Source organism: Pavona decussata, unplaced genomic scaffold (genome assembly GCF_977016875.1).
Source record: "Pavona decussata unplaced genomic scaffold, jaPavDecu1.1 SCAFFOLD_2, whole genome shotgun sequence".
In the NCBI taxonomy this organism is placed as follows: Eukaryota; Metazoa; Cnidaria; class Anthozoa; order Scleractinia; family Agariciidae; genus Pavona; species Pavona decussata.
Genome location: NW_028145426.1, coordinates 928,217 through 952,438, shown reverse-complemented (window position 1 = coordinate 952,438; position 24,222 = coordinate 928,217). Strand labels below are relative to the sequence as shown.

At 39.4% G+C, this 24,222-nt stretch overlaps 3 protein-coding genes across 3 annotated transcripts; 1 reads left to right on the top strand and 2 right to left on the bottom strand.

Moving 5' to 3' along the window:
• Positions 1 to 506: 506 nt before the first annotated feature.
• LOC146489885 (uncharacterized) lies at positions 507 to 22,231 on the top strand. Its single transcript, XM_085112927.1, has 4 exons — positions 507 to 570; positions 891 to 984; positions 17,728 to 21,354; positions 22,091 to 22,231. Exons 3-4 carry the CDS (start codon positions 17,754 to 17,756, stop codon positions 22,099 to 22,101), a joined length of 3,612 nt encoding a protein of 1,203 aa, XP_084969053.1. The 5' UTR covers positions 507 to 570; positions 891 to 984; positions 17,728 to 17,753; the 3' UTR covers positions 22,102 to 22,231.
• On the bottom strand, positions 9,006 to 9,404 carry LOC146489887 (uncharacterized). Its single transcript, XM_085084481.1, has one exon. The coding sequence runs from the start codon at positions 9,402 to 9,404 to the stop codon at positions 9,006 to 9,008; it is 399 nt and encodes a 132-aa protein (XP_084940607.1).
• Positions 9,812 to 11,896, bottom strand: LOC146489886 (uncharacterized). Its single transcript, XM_085084389.1, has one exon. The coding sequence runs from the start codon at positions 11,894 to 11,896 to the stop codon at positions 9,812 to 9,814; it is 2,085 nt and encodes a 694-aa protein (XP_084940515.1).
• Positions 22,232 to 24,222: the final 1,991 nt, after the last annotated feature.

Sequence of the window (24,222 nt, the reverse complement as noted above, 5' to 3'; positions counted from 1 at the left end):
TATTGCTTTTGTAGCAAATACAATCAATGATGCATTTTCTTTAGCTTTGAGTAAGGATGGTACTAATGCTATGACTGGTGAGGAAACAATAATCTAAGAACACTCTATCATGATGGAGATGCGAGCAAAACAAAATACATTGAAGATACACTCGCTAAATCACATTAAATATCGTCTCATAAAACAAATTCATTCAAATACCTCATAGATCAAGACGAGAGCAGTTCTGAATATAATTTCACAGTGAGTGGTATAGTTGATTTCAATCAATCACCACATCGAAATAAAAAAGCTCCATGACATAGTTTTGACAAAGGACGCTGGATCTGATGATTACAGATCAAGGAATGGATTCAATATTTACCCTCTAGATATTGGAACATATAAAATTGTGTTTAAATTTTACCCTCCTTAAATGACAAATATACAAGTAACATGCCAGGCTACTACAGCTTATATGCACTCGCAGGTGCAAAAAGATTTCTCTTGTTATTTCTATTAGGAGCAAGTGCATCCTTTCAGCTGAATCAGTTTGAGGAAGCCATCACGTGGTGTGAAAAGGGATTGGCAGTATCCTTCACTACAGATGCTTCAATGGAAAAGATTTGTCATATTCAAACTTTACATAAGTCTTTCGTTCTTGCTTTTGTGTGCGTACTTTCTAAGTGTAACTCTCATTACAAAAATTTCTTTTAGTCTTCACGATGATTTCAATTTCGCTGTTGTCCTTAACTTCCCCGTCAGAGAAGGAAAAAGAGAAAGAAACATAGAAGAAAAGCAGGCAAAGAATTAACACACATTTTCCGTGAGAACTTTCGTCCGGTCTGAAGGATTTTTAAGCTTTAGATAATTTTTACAACCGGCTTGTTATAGATCTTGACTGATGTAAGATTAGCAATAATAACCAGAAATTGGTGGAACTAAGGAGGAGATCTGTCAATGAAAGCAACAAGCTACGAAATACAGACGGAGAGGAAGATTCAGGTGAATCTGATGTCTTATAAGCTATTAGGGAACACAGAACATTGATGAAAGTAAGTTTGAAAGGCTCGCGTATCAAACTAGAAAGAGTGATAAAAGAGCGAAGAAAACTGAAATTACATGTGTAGTAAGTTCTTTAAGCTTCTTCCTTTAACGAAGAACGCCTTGAGATAAAAATGATTTCATAACCACTGAGAAAGGCTACTAGAATTTAAATTTTTCCGCGACCAAAATTTTGGCGAAAAAATTTCTATGAGCGGTAAAGTGGAATTTTATAAAATGCAGTTCTATTTTGACTTTCATTTATTAGAAAATGAAAGCAAACCTTTGTTTAAATCCATCTGAATGGCCCGATTGCCAACGAATGTATCACCGATGTGACGTTGATGGCTTCACATTAATGTCACGCGGGCGGAGATTTAATACTAGAAGACATGAAACATGAAAATGTTTGGCAAAAACGATTCAACAAAACCTAAAATTAACAAATCCCGCAGCCTAAAGAATCACCACAATAAAAAGACATTTCTTTAATGAACTTTTCAATGCCCTATTTGTATGAGTATTCATCTAACCTAATATATACTTTAGTTATATAATTTTTGAACAAGCTTTTTGGCTACTGACAAAATCTCTCGTAATAAATGATCCAAAAATGTTTTTTTTCCGTCACCCATGATCATAAGCTATTATAAAAGTCTTATACGCCAAAAATGGGAACGGGGAGGGTGAGTCTAGTGACTTCCCATTCTCCATATCTGAAAATGAGAGAGAAGAAGTGGCATGCTGGATTAAACTCGCTGTCGGGAATTTTAAGCTACTCTCATAATAATTAATGTAAATATATGAAACATATATATTTTGAGCTGCGGATGAAAGATCAAATAGAAGAAAGATCCTCGCAGTTACTACGCAACTTAAGCAGTTACGAAAAGAAAGCCTGAACAAAATTCAGGCTTGAACGGGATTCGTGCTCTACCAACTGAGCTATCAAGACAACTGGGAGCTGGTCATATTGGAGTCCGTAATATACATGTGACAAATGAATAAATGAATGTAAGTATGCGAAACTTATATATTTTGAACTGCGGATGAAAATTTTTTTCAGCCTTTCTTTTTGCAACTGCATAGGTTGCGTACTAACTGCAAGGATCATTCTTCTATTTGATCTTTCATCCGCAGTTCACCATAAATTTTGTGGCCTTACAAGATTTTCATATCGTTATTCAATTTATCTGAATAGCCTAAAACTCTACGAAAGGAATTCCAAAAGGTTATCTGTCCATTTGCTGGTCGATATTTGAAGGTCGTTGCTCATTAGATCGCAGACGCATAACACGGACAATAAAAGTATATTGTAAACCCCAAAACACCGAATGCAAATTCTTTTTTAAAACAAGTGAATGTAAAATGTTGTAATAATTAATAAGAATATGTTTTGAGTTTTTGACTTGAGATTCAAACTTTATCAATACTACCTTATTCTCTAGACAGTAGATTTTGGCTAAATGGTTTTAGTTCTACAGGAACTCCCAAAGGTACCCTGCTGTTTGCGTACCATTTGGTTTTTATAAACAAAAACGCGATCCTACAAATTACCGTGGTTTTAAGCTCAAAAAAATTTGGTGGTTTGAGAATACAAAATGTATGAAAACTCCAAAGGGAAATGTCTTGGAAATATGCGTAATTCAAGTTTCTAGATCCTAGGAACAGCACAAATAAGAAATCGACAGAGGCCGAATTAACGCGGATTATGAAGTAACCTAACGTCTTAAAAAAAATAAGTTGAAATATATTATAAAAAGAACAAGAAACTTTATTGATCAACAAGGTTGTCGTAATCAGAGTACAGTTTCATATTCCGATGATGACTTTGGTCTTCGGTCCTTGGAGGAGGACGCCAAGTCAAGCCACCTGGGAGAACGCGGGACCACAAAAGCCCCTGCGGAACTTTTTCTTGTTCATGGAACCTGTTGCTACCTCCATCTTTATTCACTTAACTTATAATCTACCATCTAAGACAAAACTCACTTAGTGTAGTATCATTGATTCTGACATTTCCGAAGGCCTCACTGGACACGTACACCTGGAACCAAGGCTAAGTTCTCGCTGTTGTGCAGCAAGACCTGGTTAAGCAAAACCCAGATAACCGGAAACAACAGCCATCCTGTTCATCAGGGGAGATGAAATGATTGAGTGGATAGTAGTTCGTAAATGCTGGCCGCCAGAACAAGTTATCCAAACGTCCGCAGCACGTACAGTGGAACTAAAAGCTACCCAAGTAAAGTTACTCAAGTTGTGGCTGTCAGGCTCTATTGTTGTCTTGAAATTCACATTTGAACTGGCCAAAGCTATTAAGTGAACGTTTTTCATTGTAAGGCTTCATATGTTGCCCTAACCATAAAGTCAGCGTCCCTTTACAAATAAAGAGTTGAAGAAATTAGGGTGTGGTGGACCTACAGAAAAACTATCATCATTCATTGATAAACCCCTTCAGCAAAAAAAAAGTTCTATAAGACACAATCCTTGTTTCGATGGACTCAACGAGTCTTTACACAAATATACCACAAGAGGAGAGAATTCACATATTGTGAAAGTTTTAAATCACCTTATATGAAACAACAACTCCGCTCTGACATATCTCAACTGCTATGGATATACGAAAAATGGCAGTCGCCTTCGCCAATATCTTCATAACAAAGGCTGAAACAAATATTGTAATCCAAAGCGATCTAAAACTACTTGTTTGAAAACGTTATATGGATGACATTTTTCCGTCTGAAACACAACCAGAAAGCAAATTGTATAGTTCATTGAACAACCTAATAAGTACCATTCCACTATCAAATTCACGGCTGAAATATCTGAAAGAGAAAAATAACTCCTTTGACACCAACGTGAGAGATTTAGAGAGGAACAAGTGCTCGATGTAAGCACCATTTTAAGCCCATTGAGACCTCTCAGTACACTTTCTTCTCTTCAATGGCACCAATATGGAGTTAAACGAGACTTCATCAAAGTAGAGGTTCTTGGACTTTTCCGAGCTAACTCTTCTTAGACACTATTTGAAGAGAACATACTACGAATACTATCTATCAGTGCCTCACCTAAAACAAGTGCTCACGAACAACTGTAGTCACAGAGGCCTCTACTTAGGGAAATATACAGATTCACCCTGTATAATACAAAAGGGGACATTCTCTGACGGACACAATTGTGCGAGCAAAGTTGTAAAATGCTGAAACATGGGTGAGGGAGTTGCGCCGCTTTTTCGTTCTTTATTAGCACAGGGATTCATTCCACATACCTCCCAAGCACACCTGAACTGTACATCCAGAAGATGGTGTATGATGAACTGAGAAAACGTTTTCGCCTTCCATAGGGGAGTTGGTTTGACAACGACAAATGGGAGAAGAGCAAGTTGGTTCCCACGCCTGTCAAAATAAGCAGAGCGAACCATGTCAAAATAGTAGTATAGGAGTTGAGTCGAACCAGCACATTTTATGCTGATATCTCACCAACTCCTTTACTACACCCACCAACTCATATACAACATCCATCAGATGGCAAATTGTGCTCGTAACCAACAGACGGTAAAATGCGTCGGTGATCTATGCTATTTCATTGCATGACATCTCATGAACAGGAGGTCACAATTCTCGGAAAAGCAGGAAGTTGATGATGTCATGGGACTTTCCCTCACACTAGTCTCATTGTGTTTACCAACGCTTAAGTTAACCAAGAATTTTATAATGTCCGTAGGCGAAACTTTTGATTTCATCATATTGAAATCAAAACGCGCGTTTTGAGAATCTGATAACTTCCAAGCGCGTGGCTGTCGCTTCTGATTGTTTTCATCTTGTGGTAAACCTGTTCATTTTTTTTGATAAAACCTGTTTGTAGTCTTCGTGTTCAATATCTTTTTTCATCACTAATTTTTTGATTCCCTGTGCAGTCTTTCCTCCTTAGTTGTCTTCTTTCAGATACGAATACGTCTTTGATCTCAAACCAACGAACTCACAACAACAACAACAACAATTTATTTGCAGATTTAGATTATATAAAGGGCTTGTCCCGCAAATAGCCACAAAGCTAGTCACGGGGGTACAAGACAAAAAAATTACAGTAAATTACAAACATGCTAGAAAACGGAAAACTTAACTTTACATAATCAATGCAGATTTAGAAAAGGCTATACATCAAAATTAAAGTAAATTATATGTAATTTTTTATTATCATTAATATTACAATAGAAAAGAGATGAAAAGGGAAAAGGAGAATCAGATTATACTGGCAAAGAGAAGCACATGGATGATCAGTTTTTCATTGATCGGAATACTTGCAACTTCATCCTTAAATTTACCAATCACTTTTTTAATCGTTTTGTCAAAGAATGGAGTGTCCTCTGGGTAATCGCAGTTATCAAACTTATTTTTTTTTTTCAAAAATCTTGATAAACATGTTCTGCTTCAATCTCATAAGTCAAACTGTCTGTATCAGTAAACAACAGTTCAGCTTTATCACCATAATTTTTCTTATTATGATGATAATCGAACTTGTACATCAAAGTCTTGCTCAAATCAAGAATACACATTCCTACATAAGCCGGTCTGTTCAACTCTATCGTTTCCTTGATTTTATGAATTGCTACGAGATCATTATTGAAAATCTTACTACTGATACAACTAGGTTTAGATACTAATTTTGCTAATTTTTGTCGATCAGTCACTAGTTTCACATTCACTCTTTTATGAATATTCTCCATTGTTTTTCCAAAAACACTGTTATTCATTAGCATTTTTAGCAGGGGTTCTTTTTTTAAAAAAAAACTGATATACCTCTTTAGCCAAGTTGATTGATTGAACTCTAACTCCCGATGAACTTTGGTTACTTTTAATCCGAGTTTGATATACAGTTCAAGATTTCGATAATGAAGCACATATTTTTGTTTGTTGTTCAAGGTTGGGATTAATTTTTGTCATACCATATTTATTTCTTATTTGCCCTCAATATTTTGACAACATAGTTTCGTCAACATTCATTTTTTCAGCAGCAAGAGGGTAGTCATTCCGACTATGCAAATGCAAATCCTAAGAATATTCAAGATCAACCTCAAGGATCAATCCTTTTTCACTATTCTTTTTGTGCATGAATAGTTCGATTTTATTGATGTCATCACGTTTAAACCATTAGAATCCTCTCGTAGTAGAATTTGACTCATTGCCCAACCATAAATATTATTAGCATCTAGGTACATAATATACTTCGACGGTGCGCTTTCGTCGTAGTTTTCCGTGTACTTGTTGTTTGCTTTTCCATAGCGGTTGGCAATATATAAAATACCTCCCCTTGTAACTTTTTCAATGAACTGAAACTTATCAATATCACACATAAGATCTAGTTTAATATCAGTCATCTTCAACATTGAATCCCAACTCAAACCTGGAAACGTGAAATTGTGACATGGGTCTAGTTTGTAATACTGAAGACATGTTTTCCTAAAGCTTTCAAACACATCAGTTAAGAAAAACATGATATGTAGAGAGCTAAATATCGGCAAATATGAATATGGAAAAGCAACCAGAGACCCGTATAGCTTCCCATATACAGTCGAACCTCCACTAACGGCCACCTCTTCACAACGGCCACCTCTCTACAACGGCCACTTTTTTTTGTCCCGGCGGACAGTCCATACATTAGCTCTTGTTTAAACCTCTCTACAACGGCCACCTCTCTACAACGGCAACGGCCACTAAAGTGCGTCCCCAACTGCCAAAATAACCTCTGCACGGCCAGTACAGCTCTTTTTTGTAAAAACCTTTTTTTATAAGTTGATGCAGTAATCGACATTTGTCTTCGGAACATTACGTTTCTCACGGCTGTATCCATTTTAATGATATACGCTGCAGTAAGCATAAATTGTCTACAATAATACAGCGAATGTTGCGAACCTTGCTCGTTTCGTCTTGTTAACATTTTGATTCAAAACATTATTTACGTTTTATTGTGTTTTTTAGCTGTATATATTATCTAAGATTGGATTGCCATTATAGGCTACAGTAAGCATGAACTTAGCACAATAAACATGTTGTACTTCCCGGAAAAAAAGGGTGTCATATTACACCCCTACCTCCCCATAACGGCCACCTCTCCACAACGGTTACTTTCTTCTGTCCCCTAGGTGGCCGTTGTGGAGAGGTTCAACTGTATTGATAAACAACGAAACTTAAAAGCCAAAAACTTTGATGAGAAGATATAATCTAAAATATTTCTATAATGACTTATTCAAACGGTTTACTACCTGAAAAATATTTGTATCATGAATCATTTGGCAAAGGTGAAAAGGGCGATCTCAAATTAACAGGTGACGGTGACTATGATATACAAAACAAAAAGCTAGTCAATGTGAAACAAGGTACAGGTCTAAATGATATCGTCGCAAATAGACAAATTCAATTGTTGGATGGGGCAAGAGCTGGTTACGTTGTTAAGAACATAGCAGCTATATATTTATCAACAAGTGCATTACACACACGAAGCTTGTATTTGAAAGATAATGCGGATGATGCTGGTAATTCTGATGAAATACGAATCATGACTGAACATCAATCATATAACAACGTGCATTTATACATCCCGGATATTAAAAACTATGATGGTTATGGTGGTCGGAGAAGAAGTGAAATAATGGTCTCTTCTGTGGACCAAACGATCACTAGTAAAAAGGTTTTCAGAGACAAGTGGCAAATCCTATGTATAATAATGATGCTGTAAATAAATCTTATGTTGATGGTGAATTAGCAAAACAAAGAATAGCACAAAATGACATGTTTGAGGAAACGTCGAGAGATGCAATTACAGGTGATCTCATTCTTCAATCTCAACCATATCCAATACAAGAAAATACAAACAAAGCTGTAAGTTATAGAGCAGCAAGAGACATATTTTTATCGCGTAAAAAAATTATTTCCAATGGAGGCTGCCCTTGATATGAATAACAAAACAAAATTGAAAATCTTGCTGCAGCTACAAGTAGTCATGAAGCTGTTATTAAAAGTTATGTTGATTCCGAGATAGCCAAAATACCAATCATAAACACATCGGATTATATTAAAAAGGATGGAAGCGTAGAAATGACTGCCGATTTGAATCTTGATGGAAACAACCTTACCAATGTCACAAATCCAGATCCTAATGAACTTAATGACGCTGTAAATATTGATTACTTGTCAAATAGTATTGCTTTTGTAGCAAATACAATCAATGATGCATTTTCTTTAGCTTTGAGTAAGGATGGTACTAATGCTATGACTGGTGAGGAAACAATAATCTAAGAACACTCTATCATGATGGAGATGCGAGCAAAACAAAATACATTGAAGATACACTCGCTAAATCACATTAAATATCGTCTCATAAAACAAATTCATTCAAATACCTCATAGATCAAGACGAGAGCAGTTCTGAATATAATTTCACAGTGAGTGGTATAGTTGATTTCAATCAATCACCACATCGAAATAAAAAAGCTCCATGACATAGTTTTGACAAAGGACGCTGGATCTGATGATTACAGATCAAGGAATGGATTCAATATTTACCCTCTAGATATTGGAACATATAAAATTGTGTTTAAATTTTACCCTCCTTAAATGACAAATATACAAGTAACATGCCAGGCTACTACAGCTTATATGCACTCGCAGGTGCAAAAAGATTTCTCTTGTTATTCTAAGGTGTTGGTTAAAATAGATGAAGGAATCAAAGACACACCGGATTACATTTATTTCACTATGCACGGGACAGCAACGGCGACTCCAGTACAGAGCTATCTGATTACTTATGGCGTAAAGATTGGTCTGATAGTGTTGATTCAGCTGTTTATGATAATATAAAGGACCAGATGTTTGAATATAAAATGGAGATATGCAGATACAGACAGATATTGACATAAATAATAAAAAAATAACGAATTTAGCTAATCCTGTGAATGATCAAGATGCTGTAAGTCCTACTCACTCACTTCACTCATGCCCACATGCCGGCTTGGCATGTAGGGTAGCAACAAAATTAAGCCACTCCTGTCTGTCCCGGGCCAGCCTCTGAATGGTTCCCCAGGTATGATGTAAGGTCTTCAGTTCTGCTTCCACAGTCCGACGCCAGGTGATCTTGGGTCGTCCTCGCCTGCGTCTCCCCTCTGGTGTCCAGTGAAGGGCTGTGCGAGTGATGATGTCTTGCTCCCGTCGCATGACATGTCCGATCCATTTCCATCGTCTTCGCATAATGATGGTTCCCATGCCGTCCTGGTTGCAGCGAGTAAGAAGTTCTTGGTTGGAGATGGTTTCAGGCCAGAATGTACGTAGGATTCTTTTGAGGTTTTTCGTGTGGAAGGTGGACAGCTTGTTGAGGTCGCTCTCTGTCATCCTCCAACATTCCTAGCCGTACAGTAGGGTGGAGATTACACAGCTCTGGTACAGTCTTAGTTTGGTCTTGGTGCTGTACTGGGATGACTTCCAAACGTTTTTCATCATTCTAAACGCATTTCTGGCCTTACTGAGGCGGTTCTTGATGTCGCTGCCTGCCCCACCGTCATGTCTGACAGTGCTCCCAAGGTATGTAACTTCTTCGGTCGTTGGTAGATCTTCTCCATTTACTGTGACAGGTGATGGGTTTGATACGTTCAGCATCATTACCTCCGTCTTCTTCTGGCTGATCTTCAAGCCTACTTGCTGTGCAAAGGTATTTAGACGGGACGTCTTCTCCTGCATGTGCTGGTGGGTATGCGACATGAGTGCTAGATCGTCAGCAAAGTCCAAATCTTCAAGTTGTGTCAAGAGGGTCCATCTGATTGGTCTGCTGTTGTCTGCCTCATCACCCAGTCGATTGTCAAGTTGAAGAGCATCGCAGACATACAACAGCCTTGTCTAACACCGGTCTTCACGCTGAAGCTGGTCTCGCTGCTTCCTACCATGCATGTGAAGTTGTTGTAGAAACTCTTGATGACAAGAACAATCTCCTGCGGTATTCCATATGCCCTGAGAATGCGCCATAGACTCGCTCGATGGATGTTATCAAAGGTCTTTTCAAAGTCTACGAAGTTGATGTACAACTGTCTCTGCCATTCTGTGCACTGTTTGATGATGTTTCGCAGAGTAAATATTTGGTCTGTGCACCCTCTTCCTGGTCGAAAAACGGCCTGCTCCTTTCGGAGTTGCTGGTCCACTGCCTCTTCAATTCGCTTGATGATGATTTTTGCGAGGATCTTGCTTGGAACAGACAGGAGGGTGATTCCTCTCCAGTTATTACAATTGCTCAAGGTTCCCTTTTTTGGGATCTTTACTATGACGCCTTCCGTCCAATCCTCTGGTAGTTGTTTCTCGTCCCAGATGGCTGTAAAGAGTGGCTGAAGAACTTGCGCTGCAGGCTCTGGGTCTGCCTTGAAGAGTTCTGCATTGAGGCTGTCTTGACCAGGGGTCTTTCCGTTTTTGAGGGATCTGATGGCTGCTACAATTTCTTGTTTCTCAGGTGGCGTTGTGTTTACATCCAGGTCTTTAGCCGGGTCCTGTACATCCGCTGGAGCGGTTGGTGGTGGTCTGTTTAGAACTTCGCTGAAATGTTCTGCCCATCTCGCCTCTTGTTCTGCTTCTGTTGTTAGTATCCGTCTCTGTTTATCTGCGATGGGTGTGTCTGTAGATCCCCGGTACTTGCCGCTGACGAGCTTAGTGATTTTGTACACCCGTCCTTGTTCTCCTCTGGCCGCGGCCTCTTCTGCTTCCCTTGCAAGGCATTCCACGTAGGCCCGCTTGTTGGCCCTAGCCATTCTTTTCACTGTTTGATCAGCTTCCCTGTACTGTTTTTTGTACCTCTCTTCCAGCCTTTCTGACTTGGTCTCCAACACTCTCTTCTTAAGGGTTCTCCTGTTCTCAATGGCTTTCCAGGTATCCGTTGTTATCCACTCTTTCCTCCTCTTTCGTCCTCTTCCTAAACAAGCTTCACTGGTCTGTGTGTAGGCTGATCTTACTTGCTTCCACGCGGTGTCGATTCCCGCTGACTCTGTCTGGGTGTAGTTTTCAGCATCTGCCAAAGCTTGGAACTTGTTCTTCAGCTTAAGGATGAAGGCATTCTTTGCTTTGGGGTCGCGCAGCTTCTCCACATCAAACTGTTGTTGTCTTGGTTTCTCAGGTCCATTCTTTCTCAGTTTCACTTTCAGAGTTGCAGTGACAAGGTGGTGATCACTGCCAACATCTGCTCCTCTCCTCACTCTAACGTCTTGCAGCGATCTCCTCCACGTCTCGTTGATTATCAGGTGGTCGATCTGATTCTTGTCTCTGCCGTTGGGGGAACACCAGGAAAGTTTGTGGATGTCTGGGTGTGGAAAGAGAGTCCCGCCAATGAAAAGGTCGTATGTCCCGCAGCATTCCAGCAGTCTCTCTCCATTGTTGTTCATGCTTCCACATCCTTCCTTACCCATGGCTATCTCGTAGTTGGTGTTATCGCTTCCAACTTTGGCATTCAAGTCGCCCATCACTATCTTCATTTCATGTCCTGGTGTGTTCTCCAGTTCAGCCTGCAACTGTTCATAGAAAGCCTCCTTGCTCTCTTCCTCACTGTCGTTGGTTGGTGCGTAGCACCGGATGATGGTGGTATTGATGTGCTTCCCTCTCAATCTGATCTTCATCAGCCTGCTGTTAATAGGCTTCCACTCCATCAGGCACTTTTCCACTCCCTTTTTAAGGATGATTGCGACTCCTTCGTGGTGTTGATCGTCATCTCTACCACTGTAGAGCACTGTCTCCCCCGTGTTGGTTCTGTATCTACCGGATCTTGTCCATCGGCTCTCGCTGACTCCAAGAATGTGTAGATTGTAGCGCCTCATCTCTGCTGTAACTTGCGCTAGCTTCCCGGTCTCATACATGGTTCTTACATTCCAGAAACCAATCCTGGTTCTGGTTTTGGCGCTTAAGACTTCCATCCTCCTGTCAGTGGCTTCCATTCGGTTTTCACCACTGCCAGTCACACGAGTATCTTGCGATGACTCTGGAAGCCTGTCACACCTAGAAGTGTTCTTTTCCTTTGTTGCTGTTTCCGCAACAAGACTTGTTTTTACAGAACAGGGTTGTTAGCCCTGTGTCTAACCCCCAGCCTGGAGGGAGGGGTGATTTCACTTGGAGTTTCCTTCTCCTAAATGATAGCCGACCATGGCTCACGAGTTCCATCTACCCGGGTTTGAGATCAGAGTTTTCCACTCCTAGACGATTGCCTGCCAAGGCTAACGAACTCCATCTGTCCGGGTTTGTAATCAGAGTTTTCTGTCTCCTAGATGAACTGCCTGCCAAGGCTAACGAGCTCCACCTGCCCGGTTTTGGAATCAGAGTTTTGCTTCTCCTAGGCTATGTTGGTCCACGGCACCCTATTCCGTATTATTCAGGTGCAACCCCCCAAAGGGAGGGCTCCCCCATCCACCAACCGGGGGACGCGCCCCAGTACGCCGTATAGCCCCAGCGCGAGGTGTAAGTCCTACGCCTGTAAAATAATATATTGGAATCGGTATTGATCAAAATATTAATATGAATAATCATAATATTTATGGTTTGAGGAATCCTCTTAATGACAGTGATGCTGTGACAAGAGCTTATATGAAACCATTATTTGGTTATACAATGCAAATGATTGATAGTTCTCTGAGTGGTCGTTCTTTTCGTGATGTAAATAATAATAATATTCCACTCCGTTTTTTATTAAAGGTGTACATATACAAAATCGAAATGTATTTTTCTGGTAACGATTCAAATAAAATATATCATTGTTAATTATACAAAAAAAAAAACAGGATATACGTCTCCAGAAAATTATGAATTCACTTCTAAAAGAAATGTAACGATCTCACTTAATCAACAAATTCAGTCAGGTATACGTTCGTTTTCAATTAGTCATACTGATAGAGATGACGGTGATTATACTCAATGGGTAAGTACTTGGTCAAATAATGTCAGATGCACAATTTGTTATAAAATAATATAAAGTATCAATATATGCCTCACGCAAAAGATGAAAATGGAAACCATATTTTAGATGAAAATGGTAATAAAACAGAATACACCGTCAGCTATCCGAAATATTATACTAACATTAATGAAAATGATGATGGTCACCTAAATACTGAAGATAGACATTTGGTGATGAAAGACGGAGTTGATGCTGATCATACTGTGTCGAAAGGTCAAATGATAAATCAAATTGCAACAACAGAAACTTTATTGACAAATCTGATTAACACTACCAAAAAAACAATAACTACTCAAATTCTCAAATAAACACAATTAATTCACAAACTACAAATCATATCGAAACATTGAAAAATATAATAACAACACAAATACAAACAAGTATAAAAACTGCTCTCGACGCTTTCAAAGTTGAATTACAAAAACAGATAATTCAATTTCGAAATGAACAAATAAGAGGTCGTATTGGAAGAAAGGCTCTGACTATACCTAAAACTAACTAATCATGAATTCCTTTGTTAAGCGCTTCTGATATCGATGGTGCTACTACTTGACAAGATGTTGTTGTACAAAACGTTTAAGAAATGATAGAAACCATCATACTTTATCTGATTTTTGTGACTAGTAGTTTTGGACACTTAAAGTTCTTTTTCAGTAAAGATTTCACAAAATACTATTGCTACTTTAATACGCTTCCTTCTGACTGGGGAATAAAGTGTTTTCTGGACTATATAGTGATACCTAGAGAATTACCTGTTAGTTCGAATGAAGAATAGTTTAACTAAATAGTATAAAGAATATATTTGACTGGAGCCATATATCTGACTGATTAACTGAAGATAAAACAGAGGAACCAAAAGTTTATTACACATCATATCGCAAAAAAGTGGTGCTACAAGGCAGCGTTCGAAAGATTAAGAAAATGGAAGCAGGCTGGTGATATATCAAGCGTAATATTTGCCACAGGAGGTATCACTTCTGCAGTAGCTACATCAGGAGTCAGTTTGGTGGCTATATGAGCTGTTTCCGTATTAATTCATTCGTATATGAAGCACAAGGATGTAGAGAAAAAGGTTAATCAATGCCGATACGCTTTTCAAACATATGGGCACCTTTTAAACGAGATAAAAGACATTTGAAGATCTGGTGAATTCAATTCACAAGAATTCTATAGCAAAATGCAACACAATGACGATTTTATACTTGACAATAGCCCTCTTGCTGATAAATGGGTGAAAAAAAAATACAATAAGATTTTCATCTGTCAATAATCGATTGAATCTTTTTACTGATTAATGCTTGAATGTTCCCCCGATATTTTTTACAAAAACGCTTGCGTTTTTTTATTTGGTTATTTGAATATTTTCATATGATAAATTCATCAGCTTGAATAACTGCGAAATGATAAAATATGAACTTATCGTTCTTTTTCTATTTCCGTATAATTGAAGGAGTATCTGTTCGATTTTTTAAAATACTTTAATTATTTGATTTATTTTATCATGGGTAATTTGTATTTTATTCTTACTACATATATTATAAATCGAATTTTTCACATGATAACGTCTATGGTAAACAGACTTTTTGACAATATTACTCCTACTCTCATAAAAATTAATATGATCCTTTGCCACTGCATGACCTTCCACTTGACCACAACTGACACATACAATCATACCGTTGTCACTGTACTTTGAATTTTCACATTTTCACAACACGTTTCATTTTTGGTTGAACAAGCTCGAATCTGTTCATCGCATAATGGACACGTAATATAATCCATACTCTTTATTTCGTCATGAATATCCTTATCACAAAGCATCTTCTATATTAATAGGATGAGATATTCTTCATATCTTTAACATGATGCGTTTAAACCTATTACTCTTTACTTTGCCGCATATTGGTATCTATTACTTTGGAGAAGATATCATTCAACATTAACTTCAAAGTTACGCTTTCATAGCGTTGATCCAGCTGTTTAAGTGATAAAAGCATCTTTATACAACAAATTTCACAAATTAATTGGAGTTTCACTGAAAAGTTTCACAATTGTGAAGCAAAATTGTAACGTTTTTGATTGGTTGAGAGAGATCATACAACTCTCATATGACTTGAAAAACAATAGTAAATTTGATGACTCATTGGGACTTTCGCTGTGGTATGACATCATAGACTTCCCGTTTTTCCGAGAATTGTGACTTCCTTTTCATGAGAGGTCACGCAATGAAAAGTAGATAGAACCATCAGCGCATTTTTCCGTCTGATGGTTAAGAGCACAATTTGCCATCTGATGGATGTAGTATATGAGTTGGTGGGTGTAGTAAAGGAGTTGGTGGGATATCAGCATAAAATGTGCTAGTACCCTTAACCCCTATACTACTCATAATGCTATGTTTTTGGTGGGTCAGATCATGAGAAGTCTTTTTCAGTACCATGAGAGCCATAAGTATTAAAACACCAATATCTCTTTTCATGTTTTAAGACAGATTTTAATATGTTTAAGTTTACAAGATTATGCCCATGAAAAACATTCAAGCTGAGACACCGGTAAAACCAGTGAGAATGACTCAACTGAACGGAGGCATGGTGGGAGCGAAAAGACAGAGCGACGTAACAAATGAGACCACATAGACCGCTGAGTGAGGAACATAATAACCAGACAGTTAGTCATGCTTATTCGCGATGAAAAGAGCGGATGACACAACCGAGTGCCAGCCCATTCATACTCCTGAAGGAAAGGGTTACAAAGCCAATTAGATGGTTTTATACGAAGGCAAAGCTTACATTGTGCTCTATAGCAGTTCCCGTTTTCGTTCATTAAAACCCAAGAAGTCTTTTTGAGTCTGAGGAGGTTGATTCCAATGAAAGGAAGACCAGAGAAGGTGTATGTAGATCATGGGTCAATATCTGCTGGAGCTGCTTGGCGCTTCAGGAAAGCTATGTGTGAAGAGAAGTTGAACCAGCTCCTTACTGAAAACAAAATCAGTTCGCGTATCAACCGTGCCACTTGATTGGCCAAGCAGTAGGAGAGGATGGTTGGGTTAAACAAAAGCGCTATTGAGAAGGCCATTGGGTTGCGTTTGCTAATGAAATTGCTCCTTGATGTGGAATTAACCTTGAAAACTGGCTTCTAAGCTACATAGATGATGATGTTATACTATCAATCCTCACCCCTAATTCCATGATGTTCCTCCCAGCATTTTCTTACGCGAGCCACAAATACATGCGGATCCTTGAAATAGGGCCAAACACCTCACCTTGGATATTGGCGATATATTGATCCTTAAACTGAGGAGGACAACCGTGTAATATAGCCTCTTGACATACTTTCAGGAACTATATTCAGGAAGATTCGGAGTTGTGACAGGGGTAAAGGTAGTTCTCAACACTAATACCCTGATATTCAGACCCACAAGACAAGCAGCTCTACATCCAGAGAGAACAGTAGAGGAAATGTCGCTGATTGCGGCGAGTTTTGTAAAGATGAGATATCGAGTCTTGAAGTTGAAAGCAAAATGTGCAACTAAAAATTACTCAAACTTGGTTTTGTGACGATTAGTCTTGTTGGGCTGCTACACTTGAGGCAATTTTTATGGCGAAAAATAGTAAGTTATTTTATTTGTTTTATTAAAACTTCGTGTTTAAATGTTGAGACGTTAGATTCTTCGCTAATTTCTGTTAACCTTGAAGCAAAATTAATTTATTACAGTTGATCTAGCCCTTCATTCCACGTCCTGTATTTTGGTCTACTAGTGGTTTCTCTTGTTATACTTATAAAGTTTACTTTTCCCAGACCATTCTGTTAAGACAGACCATTGTCTACGGTGTGAAGACCAGGTTTACGATTAAGACGTTGTTTAATACGAGACCCTTTGGGTGATTCAAGATTATTTGCTTAAGCAATTTTTATGTAATCGGAAAAAGCGGCGCATAAAAGCAAAGCTTGGCAAGGAAAAAAAAAACAATCCCAAATTATAGACCATTCTATTAAAAGCGTCCTACTTGCAAGGAAACCTAAGTTTTCTAATCACGTTTTAAATATATAACTTATTTAAGTTTGCACTAGAAAACCACATGTTATCTTCAAATGCGTCACTAATTCAAATTTGATACACGAGCCTTCCAAATTTTTACAAAATGCCGTCTATTTGCACCACATTTTAACCAAAGGAAGTAGTAATTGTTAAAACTATCTACAGACTGTATGCTTTACCAAAATATGAGCGATATTGACCTTAACACTTCTACCACCACTAGGTCATATTGCTCTTAAAAGTACTCAAGAACTCCTTGTACTTATTGGAAAGAAGTCTTAGCGAACAAGTAAATTAGACCAGTGCCTAACTGGGAGTTTCTGGACATGATAATATCTGCGCTTTCACAATTTTTATAGGGGTATTTTACGGTATAGACTCCATCTGCATACTCAAAGTTTTCATTTCCTGTACATTAACTGTATATAGACTCCCTCAGTCTAGATTACTAAAACATTTCAAGCGAGACTTCCTAACTTATCTAGGAATACCTCTAAAATACAACAGTCTACGTAAATGTTACTAGACGCAGATCAACTTAAGAAATCTTTTAAGTTCAAGCAATGAACGTCATTTCTTCCTCTTTCGAGTTATATTTTTTGATTTCCATAAGCACATACAAACAACCCTAAAGTAGTGCCTGTATGAACAGGCTTTAAAATGTATTCATAGAATAAGTATGTCCCCTATGTAAATTTCTACAGACTTCGCTACACTCTCACATAAAAAGATGGGAAAGAAAGATTCTGCACACGATAGATCCGGAGAAGGAAAAGCCTATTGCAACCTCGGCTTCGCGTATCACAACCAGCGCAACTTGCTAAAGGCCATAGAGTACCAAGAAAGGGATCTGATGATAGCAAAAGAACTAGGCGATAGATCCAGAGAAGGAAGAGCCTGTTGCAACCTTGGCACCGCTTATCAGAGGCTGGGCAACTTCCAAAAGGCCATAGAGTACCGTGAAAAGGATCTCAAAATAGCAAAAGAAGTAGGCGATAGAGCCGGAGAAGGTCGGGCCTATGGAAACCTCGGAAACGCTTATCAGAGGCTAGGCAACTTCAAAAAGGCCATAGAGTACCATGAAAAGCATCTCAAAATAGCAAAAGAAGTAGACGATAGAGCTGGAGAAGGTGGGAGCTATGGAAACCTCGGAAACGCTTATCAGAGCCTGGGCAACTTCCAAAAGGCCATAGAGTACCATGAAAAGGATCTCAAAATAGCAAAAGAAGTAGGCGATAGAGCCGGAGAAGGTCGGGCCTATGGAAACCTCGGAAACGCTTATCGGAGGCTAGGCAACTTCAAAAAGGCCATAGAGTACCATGAAAAGGATCTCAAAATAGCAAAAGAAGTAGACGATAGAGCTGGAGAAGGTGGGAGCTATGGAAACCTCGGAAACGCTTATCAGAGCCTGGGCAACTTCCAAAAGGCCATAGAGTACCATGAAAAGCATCTCAAAATAGCAAAAGAAGTAGACGATAGAGCTGGAGAAGGTGGGACCTATGGAGACCTCGGAATCGCTTATCGGAGCCTGGGCAACTTCCAAAAGGCCATAGAGTACCATGAAAAGCGTCTCAAAATAGCAATAGAAGTAGGCGATAGAGCTGGAGAAGGTGGAACCTATGGCAACCTCGGCAACGCTTATCAGAGCCTGGGCAACTTCCAAAAGGCCATAGAGTACCATGAAAAGCATCTCAAAATAGCAAAAGAAGTAGGCGATAGAGCTGGAGAAGGTAGGAACTATTCAAACCTTGGAAACGCTTATCAGGGCCTGGGCAACTTCCAAAAGGCCATAGAGTACCATGAAAAGCATCTCAAAATAGCAAAAGAAGTAGGCGATAGAGCTGGAGAAGGTAGGACCTATGGCAACCTTGGAAACGCTTATCAGAGCCTGGGCAACTTCCAAAAGGCCATAGAGTACCATGAAAAGCATCTCAAAATAGCAAAAGAAGTAGACGATAGAGCTGGAGAAGGTGGGACCTATGGAAACCTCGGAAACGCTTATCAGAGCCTGGGCAACTTCCAAAAGGCCATAGAGTACCATGAAAAGGATCTCAAAATAGCAATAGAAGTAGGCGATAGAGCTGGAGAAGGTGAAACCTATGGCAACCTCGGCAACGCTTATTGGAGGCTAGGCAACTTCAAAAAGGCCATAGAGTACCATGAAAAGGATCTCAAAATAGCAAAAGAAGTAGGCGATAGAGCTGGAGAAGGTGGGACCTATGGCAACCTTGGAAACGCTTATCAGAGCCTGGGCAACTTCCAAAAGGCCATAGAGTACCATGAAAAGGATCTCAAAATAGCAAAAGAAGTAGACGATAGAGCTGGAGAAGGTGTGACCTATGGAAACCTCGGAAACGCTTATCAGAGCCTAGGCAACTTCAAAAAGGCCATAGAGTACCATGAAAAGGATCTCAAAATAGCCAAAGAAGTAGGCGATAGAGACGGAGAAGGTCGGGCCTATGGCAACCTCGGCGGCGCTTATCTGTGCCTGGGCGACTTGGAAAAGGGCACAAAGTACCAGGAACATTGTCTGAAAATAGCAAAAGAAGTAGGCAATAGAGCTGGAGAAGGTGCGGCCTATTGCAACCTCGGCATCGCTTATGAGGGACTGGGAAACTTTCAAAAGGCCATGGAGTACTATGAAAATTATCTGAAAATAGCCAAAGAAGTAGGCGATAGAGACGGAGAAGGTCAGGCCTATGGCAAACTTGGTTGCCTTTATTTGCGTATGAGAAATGCCCAAAAGGCCATAGAGTATCAAGAAAAGTGTCTGAAAATAGCAAAGGAAGTAAGCGATACAGCCATGGAAGGGCAGGCCTACAATGACCTCGGCAACATTAATCAAATTCTTGGAAAGGTTCAGGAAGCCTGTGAATGTTATCAAGATAGTGTAAATATACTTGATATTGTCAGAGCTTCCATTACTCGTGAAGACGCCTTAAAAATAAGTTTTCGGGAACTTTATCGTGCTGCTTACAGTAATCTTTGGCAAAACCTATTGAGGCTGGGAAGAACAGATGAGGCTTTGTGTGCTGCTGAGGCAGGTCGAGCACAGACTTTGGTTGACATCTTAAAAACACAGTATGGTATCACAGAATCTCCATCGACGTTACTTGAACCTAAAGAAACCATTTCCTTCATCTCAAACAAGTTATTTACGAAAACGGTTTTCTTGGGTCACAGGCGCAACAAAATCACTTTCTGGATTATCAGCAAGGGAAGCAAGGTTGAGTTTCGAGAAAAGGAATTTGAACAGGGAAGAGCGGACGAAGATGCAGTGACTGCCTTGTTGAATACTACTTTGAAGGAAATTGGAGTTCGTGTCCGCGTAAAATGTGAGAATCGTTCACTGGATGAGCTAGATGATCGTGATGTTGATGACAATGATGAAGAGGATGAAGATAAACAAGGAGTGCCCTCACAATGGACCATCAATGCGTTACAACCATTACATGATGCAATTCTTGGCCCCATTGCAGACTTGTGTCAAGGTAACGAATTGATCGTTGTCCCCGATGGTCCTCTTTGCCTGGCTCCATTCTCTGCTCTGAGCACATCTATCCACATCCGCACTGTACCCTCGTTGACCAGTTTAAGACTGATCACAGATCGCCCTGAGGACTGCAAAAGTGTGCAGGAGGCACTGCTTGTCGGAGATCCATATCTGGGGAATGTCGAGTATCCAAAGTACAGGCAACTGCCATGTGCCAGAAAGGAAGTAGAGATGATAGGAGAAATCCTAAAGATTCCACCACTAACAGGAACAGAGGCAACCAAAGACGAGGTGTTAAAACGAATTACTTCGGCCGCTTTGGTTCATATCGCAGCTCATGGAAGAAAGGAAACGGGAGAAATTGCTTTGGCTCCAAATCCAGGATGGCAAAAACATTACGATGGAAGTTCAAGATCAAGAGCAAAGAACAAGGGTCCTGAGGAAGACAACTACATGTTAAAAATGTCGGATGTCCAAGCTGTTAAGCTGCGAGCAAAACTGGTTGTGCTTAGTTGCTGTCATAGTGGCAGAGGAGGGATTAAGTCTGAGGGTGTCGTCGGAATTGCTCGGGCTTTCTTGGCTGCTGGGGCTCGTTCTGTTCTGGCTTCACTTTGGGCAATTTCAGACCAGGCAACTATGGAGTTCATGAAGAGTTTCTACCAACATCTTGGAGATGGTAAAACGGCTAGTGTAGCTCTTCACCAGGCTATGAAGTGTCTACGAGAGTCAGAGGAGTTCTTTGCTGTGAATTACTGGGCTCCTTTTGTACTAATTGGTGATGACATCCACTTGAATTTGGACACAAGGAAGCAAAGCGCTGAAATGATGCGTGAAAATAGTAAGTTCTTTTATCCAAATGTTGTGGTGGTTGATGTTGTTTTCGTTTTGTGAAAATGATCATCTTGGTTTAATGTTTGGCTGTTGAACTATCCACCTCCGTGACAAGTGGTTGTAACAAAAGTGTTAAAAAGCAAAGTTGTAAAGCGGCCTGTTGTTTCACAATTAAAAAGTTGGTAAGTACGGAACAGAGAAAAGAAACACATTTTTAACACAGAAAATGGCAATCCCACATCCGACCAAAAATAAAAAAAAAAAGACTACTTCAGTAGAAGAAAGCTTGTAAAAAGATTTCTGAAAAACGTTCAATGAATGAATGAACGAACAAACGAACGAACGAATGGATGAATGAATGAATATCCAGAAAGGAAGTTTTTGTGATTTTGGCTTTCAGAAAGAAATGAAATCGGTCGCAATTTTAATACGTTGACATAAATTGTTCCTCGCTTGTGGGTGTTTAAAGGTATTCAACACCAAGAGAAATCAAACTATTAAGTACTTCGTAGGTCTACCAGAACGAAAGTCAGAGTAATCCATTTCTTTTGCTTTGGGTTTTATGGCCTTCACATTTTCCTTCCACTTAAGTCCAACGTAGTCATGTTAAACATTACAATTTCGGGAATTACTTGAAAAAAAGTTAGAACTACCAGAGTAAAAATCTGTACCAATCACATCGCATGGGTCAATAGTGTGATGTTTTGGCCTCGCTGATGTACTTCATTTCTTCTCTCTTACAGTGGCTGAATAATCAAGTCAAGAAAATAACTGCAAATCAGTGAACCAAACTTTGCCAACGTACATTTTCCCTTGCTATGGGGATCTATTCTATCCTTTCTAAATTTCTGCAGAGCTACAAAAAGGTCGTGCCATGACGCGTTTCTGAAATGCGTATTTGATTGAGCCGCTGCTTTTTTTTCGTAGTGATAATGTGGGAAATTAAATCGAGGAAATATTTTTAACAAATTTTCTTATTTTCTCTCTATACGCTTATAAAACGCTTTACATAGGCAAAACAGCCGTTAGCATTTTATATGCGACCATAATTTCCATTTATAAAGATACGCATAGACAGCGAATCAGAACATGCACAGAAGGTAAACAAGGACAGTTAGGTAATAAGTGCACTTAGTAAAGAAATTTGATTTCTTAATTCATCGATTGTCTCTTATGCAGTCGTTACTTGGCCTTCAGTAACACTTCTACACACTAGCGACTGCTCAAGCATTTTGATCCACACTTTTGGCCAATTGCAGATGTGGTTCCTTTTTTCAGTACTAACACATGCCAAGTTCTATGCCAGGAGACTCTGACTCGGTTTGGTCCATGATACATTTTTTAGGGTACCCAAACTTCACAGTGAAATACATTATTAATCATACCGTGGACGGATTAGGACTAGGCATTAAATATATCGACAACACAATGACAAAAAAAGGGGAAGGATTTAAAGCCTTATTAATTCAGCAGCAAATTAACCCTATTTTGATCGCAGTGAAAGAGTGACTTACCCAAATACCGTTGACCACTTATTTTCAGGGCCTACACAGGAGTAAGGGTCTTGGAGACGGTCTTATTCGATTCAACTTGAGAAGCAGTAGTTTGTAGCCAGTGTTGGCTTATAATTTGGCATAAATAATTTATTTTGTATAGTTCTCCTCTTCAGTCCAAAATGTTCTTCTTTTGAAGTGAATGCCAGTATTTGGCGGTGAATTGCCCGTTGTGAAGTTCAAATGGAGACAGAAATTAGTCAGTTGACCAAGTTTCAGGCTCTGTCGTTAGATTGCAACCATGTAGAAGACTCTCAAAAATTGGACAATTAAAGACTTTGTATGAATTTGGGGGACGCCATTTCAGAATTAAAGACATTTGTGTGGATTTGGGCGACATTTGACAAGTCGCAACCTGGTTACTACGCAATGAAACACATACAGCGGTGCACACACGTTCTTTGATCATAGCAATTTAAGCTACCCTTTCTGTAGCTGTCTTGGTGAGCCTGGTGAAATTTTATTACTTTTCAATGAAAGATCCTTCCATCTGTTGTTTGAACCCAGGAGTCATGTCATAAGTACGTAAATTATGATCATCCGGGCCGGGTGAGTGTAGTCCTGAGAAGGACTGTTTGTGGTGAATTTGACTGACGTTTCGACAACCTGAGCGGAAGTCATCTTCAGAGTCAAGTGAATTGTGTAACATCAGTAGGTGGTATATACGTCTCGGGTTGTTAACCTGATTGGTCAACGAAGCCCAGATGTTATTGGTCGTTTGTCAGTAAGCCGTGATGTCATTGGCTGTAAAGACTGTAAAAAGTGATTGGTGCGTTTCGATCCGTCTTTTGTTAGTCAAAAAGTCTGTGAGTCTATTGTTAGTAAAATGTCTCTTGTTTGTCTGTTTCGTTGTTGTTGTCAATAAGTCGTTTGTATGGTGCAGGTAGTTGTAGGCAACGGTTGAGTGGCGTTTGTTCTAAGTTAGTAAACCAGCTTTCCAGATTGAGTCGTTGATAGTAATTTGTACTGTAGGTAATGCACTTGGCAGAGTCCCAGTCGATTCTGAGGTTCGTTTGTAAATGGTGCTCAGCAATGTGATTGTTGATATCACCATTTCTAGTTGCTCGTTTGTGTTCAGTCAGTCGTACGTTTAAATTTCTGCCGGTCCCACCAGTAAGTGGCCTGGCAGTCGCAGCATTTGATCTTGTAAACTGCTCCCTGTATGCGGTCGGTTCGTCTTCGTCCTTTACCTTCGTCAGTAGTTGTCGTAAAGTGGTTATAGGTTTGTGAACTACAAAGATATTGTAGGGTTGTAGAATCCGTGCGATAGTCTCAGAAGTGCCCCTTACGTAAGGTATAGTTACAGTCGTTACGGGAGTCGC

Bases quoted from the DNA above. Each gene is read 5' to 3' on its own strand.
- LOC146489887 (XM_085084481.1), bottom strand. From the start codon at position 9,404: ATGACAGAGAGCGACCTCAACAAGCTGTCCACCTTCCACACGAAAAAC.
- LOC146489886 (XM_085084389.1), bottom strand. From the start codon at position 11,896: ATGTATGAGACCGGGAAGCTAGCGCAAGTTACAGCAGAGATGAGGCGC.
- LOC146489885 (XM_085112927.1), top strand. From the start codon at position 17,754: ATGGGAAAGAAAGATTCTGCACACGATAGATCCGGAGAAGGAAAAGCC.